The following is a 14,401-nucleotide window of genomic DNA, read 5'->3' on the forward strand; positions in this document are numbered from 1 at the left end:
TTGATATTTTCCTGACTATATGTTGGAAGGATGAGATCTGCCAATGAAGGGGAGCATTTATTTGTATTATTCTCGTCAGGTAAGGATTCAACACTTACCTGGCAGTGCTCTTTCCAGCAAATATAATTTAGATTTTAAAAAAAAGAAATCTACTTACTCCTGGCCTGGGTTACATAGGAGTAAATAGGTAAAAATAATGGTTTCCCTGCCCAGTCATAGTCAACTCTAGGGCACAATGCTCATCTCCATTTCTTGGCTGAGAGAGCCAATGTTGTCCAAATACATTTTCTGTGATCATGTGACCAGCATGGCTACATGCCAAAGGTGCATGGTACTCTGTTACCTTCCCACCACAGTGGTACCTATTAACCTATTTGCATTTGCATGCTTTCAAACTGCTAGCTGAGCAGGAGCTGGGCAAGTAATGGGAGTTCACTCCGTTATGCAGAGCTCAGGTCTTGAATGGGTTGTAAGCTCTCCAGTTGACAATTGTTTATAACCACCAAGCCATTGCACCTAAAAGAATCACATACATTATTATTTTTTAATTTTGGGGTGATGTGAATACTAATTAGCTGCTATATAAATCTGGCTTTGGAACAGCAGTGCTAGTTGTGACAGATTTCCATCATCTATGGTCATCTCTCATTACAATCCTGAATCTTTTGAAGGTCCACATCTTTTGGGGCTGTTACATTCAGCAAAACTTTCCTTCTATAATGCTTCTTAATAATTTTTTTAAAAAAATAATTGATTTCATTATTATTCCAGTGAAAATATTCAGAGGATATTGACAAATCTCAGAGTTAAATATTTGAGCGGGTAAATTATGAATTCAATATCAAGATTAAGAGTGGTTATTCCTTTTGAATTTTACCATCAGTGAGGCAAAGGACAGGTATCAGGGTCTGAAATTAAACACAAATGCACTAGCAGGTGAACATAAATTCTGTTCAGCTTCACCTTCACTAGTATACATATTCATTCATGCTTCCATAAATGTCAAAAAACATTACTCATCTATGGATACATCAACTTAAAGCAAAAACATCCATTTCCCTGGGCATGTACATATGACTAGGAGGCCTACTGGTGATCTCAGATGTGTTGGTAGTATTTTCCTCATACTCCTGATGGTGGGGGATACATTGGGCAGAAAAGAAAACAGATAAGGGCTTCCTAGGGTGTAGAGTTTGTGTTTGATGCACAAGTGTAGGTGACTAGGCTGTGGGTTATCCATCTATGAACTATAAAATTAACTACAGATTTTTATTTTTGCTCCCACAGCATTCTGTGCATCACCAGATTAGATCTGGAGGATTAAGGAATTTTCCAGGACAGGATGGAAGTTCAGTTATAGAAGCAGAATACATATCAATCCGAATGTATTTTATCTATGTTTGAAAAATCATATCATTTCCATTTCCTTCACATCTTTTTACAGCCAAAAACTAAATTCCCCTGAGGAAATTGTTCTGTTTGCATTTTTTCACTTTGGAATGGATAATGGAATACCTCTCCAGTGTGAAAATTTAGAAAATTTGGCTTTCATCTAGGAAGAATCCTGTTGTTTATTCTGAGGAGGGAAAATATGCAAGTTAAAGAAAAAGTCCACAGAGTGAGTTTCATGTTAAGATTTTATTTAAAATAAAAGATACACTTGTTGGATGTATGCATTTCTCTGCTTTTCCTTACCGTGCTGTAAGTCCAGCGAGAATCTGTACAGTCATTTGTTATTCCTGAGCAGAAACATGCCTCACAGCCCTGGGGGTTGTCTTGCTGCAAGTTAAAGAAGCCGGCTTTACAGCGATCACAGTTCTTTCCTTCAACATACACCTAGGAATTCACAGGACAATATTAGATTTTCTGTCATGCAGGAGAAGTAAATCTAGCTGCCTCTTGTTGCTTTTGCTTTGTTTAATGTGATATGCATATGTCTAATGACATACTTCTATGAATAGAGAACATATAAAAAAAACTTCCAAATTTTATCTCAGAGGACACATAGTGGTCCAGCCACCATTTTCTAATTAACTATTTTTCTGATTGGTCTAAGTTTTACCACATTCAACATAATGACCAACATAGGGATATTTGGTTTGGATAGAACTAAATTTATTGTGAAGCGCGAAGTTACAATTCTAGTCCTTTGTAGTGTACATAAACTACAGCTGTATCCCAGTGTTTTTCCAGGTGTGTTAAGAATTCTCAGCCAAAACCTTTGGCACCAAGCAGTGGAAAACTGAATATACACAGTGTAGGAACTATCCTGCAGCATTGATTTATTTCATTTTCAAAAACTTGTGGGCTCTGCTTTCATTTGACTTCTGCTAAAAACAATTGCAGACCATTTCCAATAATCCATTCCTCGATCTATAATCTGCAAATGTTTTTAAAAAGGAAAAAAAAAGATAATAGGACCATAACACTCTAGTGTCTAGCTTCACTATGGCAACCTGCTTTTATATATGTTGCTTGCACTGAAATGCAAAGGGTTAAATATGTATGTGGTGTGTGTGTGTGTGTGTGTGTGTGTGTGTGTATGCATATTTGTATATATGTGTGTATATATATACATATTTGTGCATGTAGGTCTAGGTGTGTTCGGGTCTTTTCCTGTGTAAGATTAAGAGTATCTTGGTGATGTTTCGGCGAGGTCCCACTCACCATCCCCAGGCTGGTGCTTTCTGCTTTGTGCCAGGGCAAGCAGAATATATATATTCAGAATACACACACATATATACATATTATACATATGCATATTATATATATATAATATGTGTATACAGATACACATATGTATACATATGTGTACATATCTATATATATATATATACAGAGAGAGAAAGAGAGAGAGAGAGAGAGAGAGATGCTAGCGCAGTTTTTTTTTCCTCAATGCAAAATAAGCACAGGGATTTACCATGGGATATAACTCCTTCTTCTTGTTCTGGTCTCAATCTGAATCACGGTTTTTATGCCGTAATGTCACTCTACCCTCCAATTCAGCCAAGAAAGGGTCATTTTAGAAAGATGTTCATCAAAAATTCTGTGCACATTATTATAATTTCTGCAGTATGGTATGCCAAATATAGTTGACTGCAGACCAGTGAAGGCTGACACTTTTACGGAAATCATGATTCTCCAGCTACAGCCAGCATTGTGATTCTCTACTGATACACATCTATCAAAAATAATTCACTTGCCTTCCAGCTAAAGAATTGGATAAATGTACTGAAGCAAACCTAAAAGTAATTTCTGAACTGTACAATTTCTCATAAAAGAAAAGCAACTGAGAAAAAAAAAAAAAGAATTTTAAATAAAAAGAGGAAAGGAGAATATCAGGACAGATGGTATATACTATTATAACTTTCTAATCTTTTTGATGGATCCCTTATTAAGAGATATCAATGAACTGTACAATTTTTTAAATTAAAATATGCACAACCAACTTCAAGAAACAAATAAAAAAATATTCCTGAATTGGAAGTAAAGGATGAACACAAGGTTCACCAGTAGTTATGAGAAATCATTGTAGAAGCCTCCCTGAGTTAGTTTCTTTTTTGTGAAGTTGACCTGTTCTCATGCTGCTTATTTGTGCTTATTATAAAGAAAGAGGATATGTCTGAGACAGAACAATGTCATTCATTTTATCTCAAAGCTCTTGTCTCATTCTTGCTTATTTAACATTCTTATGCCTGTTTTAGTAGTGCCATAAAAAAGGGGGGAGGGAGAGGAAGGAAATCTGGAAGAGCAGTGCAGCAGTTGGAAAGCAAAAGTACATTCCAACTCTTATCTTTAAAAGATTGTAACTAAAATACCAGAGCTTTTGCCTATGAATATATTTAATTGGAGAACGTGAATGATGGCACCCAGCCCATGAACGTGCTCAATTGGAGAATCTGGTTTATGAGACACCCAGGGGGGAGGAGGGGAAACAGGATCACAGGTGACTGTAAATTACGTATGCCAGTGTTGGCTTCATATGGATCATGCCAGTATGTCACCTCTAATAAATCCTTTGAAATTTTTTGAAGTTTAGCTTGAGAATCATGATTTAATTAGGGTGATTGCTGGAATCCTTTTATTTCAATTATTTATTGGGTCACCCATCTACCAAATAAATTGTGGGAGGTGAATAGAGACAAACCACAAAATCATAAAATATGTAAGAAAATAAAATTGAGACTCCTAAGATAAAAGAAAAAACTCACTAGAAAGAAAGACACCTGCATCCATTTCAGATTAACAACCTGGGCCAAGTGGGTGGGGAACAGTCAGAACTTCATAGCTTTTCAGAAGACCCAGCAGGGTTGGGCTCTTTGGGGAAATAGGGTTGAAATGAGGGGAACCCTGGATTCTCCGAATGACAAAGCTCTGTCCACAAGGTTTGAGAGCTACAAAAATGCATCATAATTAATTCTCCCATCTGAAATCAGAGCACTCCCTTTCTTTAACCTCAGATAGGAAAAATGAACCAGCATCTTCATCAGCCGTAGTAAACCCTGGAATATCTTCTGTGGCATCTTAACTTCCAAACAGCTGCAATGTTGCAAAATATGCATAGACTGTATACTTCCTGAAATTAATTTTAACCCACATTTTGATCTCAAGAGGAAATTATGAGCATCCTATTTGTACAAAAACACCTGTCTATGTTATTTTATATTGCCCTTATTACAAAGATCTAACTGCAGCTAATAACACTCCATCTTGTCAAATTTCCAAGCTATCCAGATCCATCAATTGTAGCTCTTCTAACTAATATGTGATTTCATCTTTTGTAATTATTCTACTATTTGTAAAATGCACCATAGTCCTAACATACTAGAAAAGCACCTGAGTAGAAATGCATTAAAGGCTTTTTCTTGGGATTTAAGTTAACCATGGCCCAAACGAGACCAGTCTTATTCATATTGTTTTGTCCTCATGATAAAGTTGCCCATCTATATCCTATCTTTTTTTCCAAGAGCTCAAAGCAAATTACAAAAAGATTTCTCTTCATTTCATCCCATCAACAACCCAGTGAAAGTGAATGTTTCTATAGAACACATAGACACAAACCTGGGTCTCCCTGATGCTAATCAAACAATATTTATGTATTCACTTATTATTTAAGAAGCTTATATGGCCACAAATCTTATTTATAAGTTTTGGGCATCTCACAAAAATAGCTATGAAAAACAACAGTAAAGCAACCTGTGTCAACAGGCTTCAGTATCACAAAGAAAAGGTGAATTGATGAGATAGCTATATTACCTGGCACACCAAAGATTCTGTCTCCTACTCTTTTTAAAAATATTAAGGTTTGTTTGTTCACTTGTTGTTAAATTATGCTATATTTAGATATGGTTCACTGTAAGGCTCATGTTTTATTGTGTGCCACTCAGAGCCATATTTCTGAGATCGGCAATTATATAAATATGACAAATTAATTAATAAGTAAAACATCAGAGAAAAACAATTCTAAGTGTCCCAGTTTCACTCCCCCATACATATTTCCTGAGCTTCAGGCTCTCACTAGCCCAATGCTCAGGGGAAGACCCAGTTCTTCAAGGTTTTAAGGAAAGAGATTTGGGGGAGGGGCTATTAGGAACAATTTATTTCTGTTTTGAGTTTTTATATCAGTATTTAGATGCCCCTAAACAAATGAAATAATGAAAAACAATGATGTTATATAAACATTACAGTGCTATTTTTTTCCATAAAGCCATTATTTGGAAAAGAAATCTGCTTTAACAAGAATAACTCGCTAAGTGATTACTTCAGATTAAAACATCAAATCCACATCGGAAGAACTTCAAGGAGTAGTGTCATGGCATTTTGATGCCACGACACCTCCAGAAGTATTTACAACAAAGAGAATATGTTACAGATGAAAAGTTTAAACTCACTAAATGTTGAAAAAAGGGGAAAATGAAATACATACCTTGCACCTGCAAGGTCCTTCACAAGGATCATCATTCAAGCTGCCTTTCAGAGAGCAATTGCAGGGCACACAGTAAGGAAAGTTTTTGTAGCCCAATGCACACCGATCACACCTCTCTCCTCCAAAACCTGGCTTACAGTGACAAGATCCAGGGTGCATACCTGCAGCACAATCAAGGCGGCAACAAGCTCAGTATTATTAATGCAGTGGAAACTGAAAACTAAATGAGTTCTAACTAGGAAAGTTATTTAAGTGTGGAAAATCATGATCAAAATCAGATTCATTTCCATCAATGTTTAATGGGTGGCGGGGTACCTCCTCAAAAGATGATGTTGATAACCGGCAAATAAAAATAATTGAATTTCTGGCATTTGGCAGGTTAACCAAAGTTTAGTTAATAAAAAGGGTGCTAGGCTCCAGCAATGGTACTGATAATAAATAGTTACTGACATAGGAAATGTTAGAAACAATGGTGACATCATTTTTTTTTCTACCCTGTTGGATAGTACAAGCAACTTATAAGTATGGTTCCTGCCATATGTAATCTTATAGACATTGTGCCTGCTACCTGCATTGTGAGGCAACGTTCCCTGGTTCCAGGGGTGGGATTTTACCAGTTCACACCTATTCGGTTGTTAACATTTTAAGCAGTTCGGAGAACTGGTTGTTAGAAGAAATTACTGGCCTAATCCTGTAAGGAAGGCAGGAAGGAAACATTCTGGTGTTGCTTACATAAACTGCATCTCCGTTAAGCCTTATTACATTCTTGGCAGAACTAGACTTCCTGTCACAGGAACATCTCTGGAGTTTTTCTCCCCTCCTTTGTTGGTACTTTCCTTGTGTGGAATGACCATTGAAAAAAGTGACTTATGACCGTTTTTAACATGACTGTTGCAGTATCCCCACAGTCATGAGAGGCTAGGCGAGAAGATGCATGCCTCAATGTGAGTGATGTTGAGCTGGCCAAGCCTAGCGAGTGACATGACCACCAAGCCACGTCCACCAACTAAGCCACACCCACAAAACCAGTTGTTAAAAAATTTGAATCCCACCCCTGCCTGGTTCCCATACTGCTTGTTCACATTTTGGTTCAGATCAAGTGTAGTGTGCTCTACCTGAGTCTTTTCCTCTCAAAAAAAATAAAAATAAATAAAAAGCAGTAAGGTCACCTTCCTACATCTTGGAAGACCTAGGTCAATGCCACCATGTTCTAACTATAAGCATAAACATGAACACACCTGAATTTTGATTTATTTTTCTTTTAGTGCAGTGTAGTCATGTGAGTTTCTTGTTAACTGCAGTGTAAACTTTTATCAGCATAAAAATAGTGTTTAGTTTCTTGGCAGAGTCGGGGGCAGTGGGAAATTGATGCAGCAGAAGACCAGAGGTGGTATTCAGCAGGTTCTGACCAGTTCTGGAGAACTGGTAACAGAAATTTTGAGTAGTTCAGAGAACCGGCAAATACCACCCCTGACTGGAGATTTTACAGTATCCTTCTCCTGCCACGCCCACCAAGCCACGCCCACAAAACCGGTAGTAAAAAATTTGAATCCCACCACTGTAGAACACATACAGTAAATGATTCAGGCAGTACAAGATCAAAGTTTTTTATCCAGGGAAAATACCTATGTCATCTAAATGCCTGTGTTTATCTATAAAACTAGGTCCTGGGCAGTCTATGGATTCTGATTTTATTAAAAAAAAATCTTCTGCAAACGTGATAATGGACTCCTTTCTTTATTGCAGCGATAATGGGACTGATAAAGAACATAACACGATCCTAGAGTACTTTGCTGCCATTATAACTACATCCCACAATCCTTTGCATTAATGCACAGAAAGACATGAGGTTTAAACTTTAAGTTGACAAAAAGCCACTCAGTGTCATCCCATCCCATTATCCTCCAAGAACAAAGTGTTCTTATTCCCCTTGGGGTAATAATTCAGAATTTTTTTTCCCTTCAAATACACACTTTTCCTTACTGAAAACTGCAAGCATTAACACAGTCAATTTCAATACACCTAATATGCAATCATACTGATCTGCAAATATGTCAGGAACATCTATTGTCAAAATAAATGCATTTTCTAGCCCTTCTTTCAAATAAGGACTTTTTCCAGGTGATTTAGATTCAGTCAAATTGGGATCTTGGTGTTGTTTTAGGGTATATGTTATGAGCAACTAACATTTATCCTTACTTCCTTTAAGCAGTTTGTAAGATTGATTCATTATTAGACAGTGTTGCTTCTTCTAGTTTATCAGGTTGGTAATAGAACATTTAACTCTCCCTTACTTTAACAAAGAAGGGTTTCTGCAAATAAATAAATGAGTTTTAATTAGTTACTAAACCTAAATATTTTATTCTCCCTTAAAATAAAACCATATTGTACATCTTCAAACTAGCAGAAGGACATTGACCTCAAGTGTTAAAAGAAAACTTTTTATGCAATATATTTATCAATTTCTTGCTTCTTTTGGACATTTAACTTGTAAGTCTTTGGTGTATCTTTTTAAAAATGTCTTAATATATTCACCATTGTGGTAATATCAAAAAGATAATAGAATTAATACTATTCTATTCAATCTGCCTTATAGGAAAAAAATCCTTGTGAGGTCTGTTGTATTCTCATCTCATCTAATCTAATCTAATCCTAGCAACAACCAATCCTAAAAAAATGTTGTCAGCTGTTGTATAAACTGTATTCAGTTATCAGAAACTGCCCTTAGATATTACTAAGACTACATTGAAATTTTACAAAGTTCATAATGTGTCATTTCGCAAATGGTCTTATTTTGGTTTTCAAGTGCAAATAAGAATGGAGAAAATAATATTGGGGATGTGAATTAGGTCTAATTACCATCTCAAGAGAAGGAACCTTGCTTTTGGCAAAATGATTAAAAAAATCTTTCAGAATGATGTAAATGTACAGTTCAGACATACAGCTATTTTTAGAAGACCATTGTGGACTGCACACCAGGGAAAATATATATATTTTTAATGTTTTCATAGAAGTTCACAATAACTTTCCAACAAAAGAGAGAAAAGGAAGAAAAATTAAAAGTCCATTGGGAAAAAAAATCCTGCCTTCATTTGCGAGTGTCACAACATAGCAATACCAAAAAGAAAACATGAGAGACAACAGCTTGGGTCTCTGAGGGGAAGCTCTGCAGGAACAGAGGCAACTAGATTTCAAAAGGCCTCTTGCAAGATGATGTTTATCAGAGAAGTAGCTTACTGAAAAGAAGCTATTGCTTAACATTAATTTGGAAGATGTGGGACATAAAGTTTAATATCAGTCAAGCATCTCACCTCCTGTAGCTTGTTTTTCATCCTTGACACAAGTGCCATCTAAAGAGCCCACAGAATAACACTGACATGGCTGACATGGTTGGTGATCAGTTGGATGAACCTATGGAAGTAAAAACAAAGCAATGAAGTGATCTACTGGTCCTTCTATCATGTCACTTGTCTTAACCTAATTTGGAAGCTTGAGCACTATCCTTCCCTTTATTGCAAGCTGGGGAGATTCCATGATTACTTTTCCTATTGATGGTTGCAATAATGTAACATGGATTTACTGACCAAAAATTAGATTTACACATTTACATCTTCATCCATGCAAACCAAAATAATAGCAGAAGGTCCTGTTCTTTCATTGTGTTTCTTCATACCAACACAAATTGCTTTTAAATTCCCATTTTAGGTTTCCCGATTTTGAAAAGGAACTAATAGGTAGAGAGACTAGAATAAATACAGTTCAGAGTACTATTTTCTTTTCATTTAATATGGTAGCATCGGAAATGATGTCTTGGAATTCAGATAACAGAATTATGGATCCTTTACCCCTTTTGGCCTGAAGTAGCCATCAATGCATGTTTCACAATTGAAGCCCGCAGTGTTCTGGGTACAGTTAATGCATATTCCGCCTCCAAGGTATTCTCCATGGATATTCAAACTCTGCTTTCTGTCTGCCACCGTCTGGTCATAATAACATTCTTCTGCCTTCCCATGGCAGTTGCAAGCTAAAGAGCAGAAGTATATTAACAAGCATCACATCAGTCTGCACTCATGTAAAAACATTTTTTTCCAGGAATTAACAATATTCTTTCAATGTTTTGATCCTAGTCCACCAGAAAGTTTCAGCTATTTGAATTTAATAAGTGGCCATTCACATATTATGTTGAGGAATTCATCATAGTATTATTACCTTTCCAAATCATGTTAAGGAAGAATCTTCTGTGTCTTTTCCAGACTTGGTCCTCTGACAATGCCAAAGTACCATTTAAAAAAATCTATATAGACTTCCAATATTTTGTAAGTTAACTAAGTTGTTGAAAAAATGTATTACACAGAAGGCTATTATTAATGGGAATGATTCTAGTACTTCAGAATGACTAATTATGGTTGAACCCTTTTAAAATTCTGTGCTAAAATGATGATAGCATCTCATTTATTCTGACCAGTTATACATTATTATGAACTACAATTGTTTTTAAGCTTATACCATGAGAAAGTTTTTAAGATGCTAAGACTATCTTGTTTTTATTACAACATGCTAATATTAAAAATTGTCATTCACTATGAGTTCTAAGTTACTTATTAGGAACTTGCATTGCATTGTATTAACAAAAAAATAAAAATAAACAGATCTAAAGGAATGCAATTCAAGAATATTAACCACTAATTGGATGCACTATTTTGAATGCAAAACTATATTTAATTTATCCGATTGAAACAAATGTATTGCACATGTTACAGTTACACTAATCTTCAATAAATATACATTTCCACAGTAGCTACAAACATGATAACCTGTTCATCATCAAATATATGTAATTAACTTGATTTTATTATCTGATACAATTATAATTTAGAATGTTTATTTCTAATTTCAGTTTGTTTTTTCCACTAAGAACCACAGAGAAAATTACATAGCATTTTTCCAGTTTCTCATCCAAATGGCATGGAGAACTAGATGTGACTATATCACAATGAATATATATTGGTAAGCCTTTTTGTTTTGATTTATGTTATAAAGCACATCCATTGAAATATTTCTATTACCTTCACATTCATGTTTTACAAGGAAAGTCCCAGCTTGCCATGGTTTCTGATTAAATCCAGGACAACACCGATCACAGCTTTCTCCACAAGTATTATGTTCACATGCACAAGAAGATCTCTGTTGGCATGGAATGGGATGGAATGGGAGGGGATGAAGTGAGGTAGGGTGAGGTGGGTGGGATGAAATTAGAGAAAATGGATAAGATAGGATATATTAAAATGTTTTAAAAAGTTGGGCAATCAGAAAATATAAAGCAGTGCCTTGGTAACATACTGGATGAAACCATGATATGAAAGCAGACTATGATTCTATCAAAATAGCTAACAGTTCAACAAATTACATAGTTCTGTCTTATCCTTCTCTCTCTCAATTTCTTCCAGGAAAGAAGTAGATTTTTCAGCAGTGGAATGGCAAATCATGATACAACCGATACAAAATAAATTATATATATATAGGTTTTCGCAGGTATTTGTATGTGGATCTTTGGTTATTCAGGTTTTCTCCCATGTAAAATTGGAAGTGTCCTGGTGATGTTTCAACGAAATCTCATTCGTCAACTTCAGGCTTGTGTCTTTGGCTTTGTTCTTACTCCAAGAAGCACAAAGCCAAGACACAAGCCTGAAGATGACGAATGAGATTTTGTTGAAACATCGCCAGGATACTTCCAATTTTACGTGGGAGAAAACCCGAATAACCAAAGATCCACATATATATATATATATATGTGCATATATACATATATATAAAGATCCATATATGTGTGTGTGTGTGTGTGTGTGTGTGTGTGTGTGTTGTGTTTTCTTAAGTTTTCATGGTACTTACATGTATGGTATTCATCTTTGTTCAGGTATTTTCCCACGTCATTATAGTTGTGCTTTTAAAGTTGTAGCAACATTTCGGCAGAATCTCATCTGCCATCATCAGGCTTTTGTATAGTGTTCGTCTACAGAAGCCTGATGATGGCAGATGAGATTCTGCCGAAACATTGCTACAACTTTAAAAGTACAACTATAATGACGTGGGAAAATACCCGAACAAAGCTGAATACCACACATATAAATACCTGCGAAAACTTAAGAAAACATAGATAGATATAGATATAGATATAGATATAGATATACATACATACATACATACATACATACATATGTATATATATATATATGCAAATAAATAAGCTGAGGTTTTAGACAAACACAGACAAATCTAGATAATAATTAGATGCTAATATGTTTTCTAATGGTTTATTGCTGGGCAGCCAACTTACTTTTGGTTCTAAATATTTCACGATTGGTAGAGTAATCCAATAGGAATTGACTCTCACATTTCCATTATGATGATATCAATTATCAAGGAATCCTGAAAATCTCAGGTCACTTAGATCTATTAACAAATGTTTTCACAAAGTTCTTTCCACATGGTACACCAGATAAATTAAATTTTCTTTATGCAATAACCTTCCCAGGTTTTCTATTCAAAGGTTTGACTAAGTATAGAACTGCTTATAATGAATAAACTGTCAATGAAATCTAAGGTCACTTGTGCCCTTATTTCAAAGAAAGTTTCTTGGGAAAAAAAATTCCTTTTTTTGGGGGGGGGAGGGGAGAGAACCTAAATCTGTTTGCATCAGGCCTGCTAAAAAGGAAATATATGCTAAAGAGAAAAATAATTTTAATAAGTAATAAGTTAGATTTTCAATACATATGATCTCAGATAAAGTGATGATTGATAGATATTTTTGAAGAAAGTGTTTAATTCTGTGCTAGTTAATTCAAGTTTGATCATCTTTTATAGCTAGAAAATATCCCTGTCTCACGCACATGTATATATAGACACCAATTCTAAGAAATTATTTTAGAAAATGCAAATGCAAATAAAATTATTTTTTTTCAGTCAATCAAGCCAGGTAATTAGGAAAGCATATGATTTTCCACCACCACCAATAATTCTCTCTGCTGATGGAAATCAGCTATCAATTAGATTGAGAAAAGCCTGAGGTTTTATAATTTCCCCCACCTCTTCTCCAGATATCAGGGACTGGATAGAACACCTGGAATGGTTGTACAGGAAAGAAAATTACTAAAAGTCATATCTGTTGTAGACAGAATTAATGGAATTCGTGGTAAGGTTTCAGTCCTTTACATTTTTATTATATACTTTGCACACTTACTGTTAAACATAATACAGCTTATTTTCAAGTTAAGATGCTGAAAAGTGAGTGTTTTTCAAAATTTGATATGCCTGAAAAGTAACAGTTATCTCAGTCATGAGAAGTTGTATAATCAAGACAAAAGGAGATTTGTACACATGTACATTGCATATCCCTTTTTATATAAGAATAGTGTTGAAAAATACATACATTTGTGGCTGGATTCAATGGACATGATTTTGCATGGCCAAAACAGATGCACATTCCTCCCGCTGAGATGTCTTTTACAGAATAATAATACTGAAAAGAAAATTAAAAAGAAAGATATATTTCATTATTATGTTGCAAACTGAAAATAAGAAAGTATCATTTTGGTACCTAATCAAGAGCTTTAAAAAAGATGGGAGCAAATATGTGCTTTATTTTCACAAAACTCAAGAAATAAATTTACACTGTGCAGTATTTCATTACTATAAAAAATAACCCAGTAATAAGGTTCTAGGTCTTTGGGTACATGAACTTATTATACTCCTTCTGCATTCCTATATGGGTTTTCCCATATCCCAAACAAGAGCATGCTGATATTAATTATGTTGAAATACTGTGGGCAAGGGAGAAATTTTCCCCAACCCTTTTTTCCTTTATAGTTTTTTATGTTGAAAATGGACTCAGTGAGTCAGGACATTGGAGATGATTCAGTAAGTTTCAGGGAAAAAAATCATCAAATATCTCCTCTTTCTTGAAAATTGTCTCTCTGTAGCTCCTACCATGTGAAGAAATCTTCTTTATATAGAATGAATATCAGGAATTATCTCCAGTCATCTCTAAAGCGAGGCAAATTAATTAATAGTGTATGTTTAAAAGTGAAACTTTACAACTGTGCCTTTAGTTGTTCATTAAATTTCACTAATCCACTGGTTAATATAAAACTTCCTGTGGCTATTAAAACATTTACTTGCATTTCTTGCATCATTTTCTTGCACAAGAGTCACGCTTTATGATCCTTTACAGTAAAAATGGCCATCAGGGATCTATAATGCATATATTTAGATGACCTGAGAATAGAGCATTCATGACCTCCAGTTCATTCATAGAGCCATATTTCTAAGAGGAATGATTTGAAGCATTATTACTGCTTTCTAAAATCGTATGGTTAAATTCCTCTGGCTTTCCATAAAAGCATTCAGGACAGCACTTCAAGTATTTGCTATCATTAAGATGTGCCAATCTTAGCAAAAGAAGACGTGAAAAGAAAATAT

At 35.0% G+C, this 14,401-nt stretch overlaps 1 protein-coding gene across 1 annotated transcript in view; it reads right to left on the bottom strand.

Moving 5' to 3' along the window:
• Positions 1–14,401, bottom strand: part of LAMA2 (laminin subunit alpha 2) — a 432,393-nt gene that overhangs the window by 285,709 nt on the left and 132,283 nt on the right. Inside the window, exons 6-11 of the mRNA XM_087941278.1 lie at positions 13,353–13,442; positions 10,993–11,110; positions 9,772–9,950; positions 9,238–9,337; positions 5,927–6,087; positions 1,696–1,836 (exon numbers count right to left, since the gene is read on the bottom strand). Of these exons, the coding sequence (XP_087797404.1) occupies positions 1,696–1,836; positions 5,927–6,087; positions 9,238–9,337; positions 9,772–9,950; positions 10,993–11,110; positions 13,353–13,442 (789 nt within the window). The remainder of the gene's footprint in view (positions 1–1,695; positions 1,837–5,926; positions 6,088–9,237; positions 9,338–9,771; positions 9,951–10,992; positions 11,111–13,352; positions 13,443–14,401) is intronic.

This window comes from Pseudonaja textilis, chromosome 1, assembly GCF_049901715.1.
Source record: "Pseudonaja textilis isolate UNSWEBS1 chromosome 1, rPseTex1.2, whole genome shotgun sequence".
Taxonomy (NCBI): domain Eukaryota; kingdom Metazoa; phylum Chordata; class Lepidosauria; order Squamata; family Elapidae; genus Pseudonaja; species Pseudonaja textilis.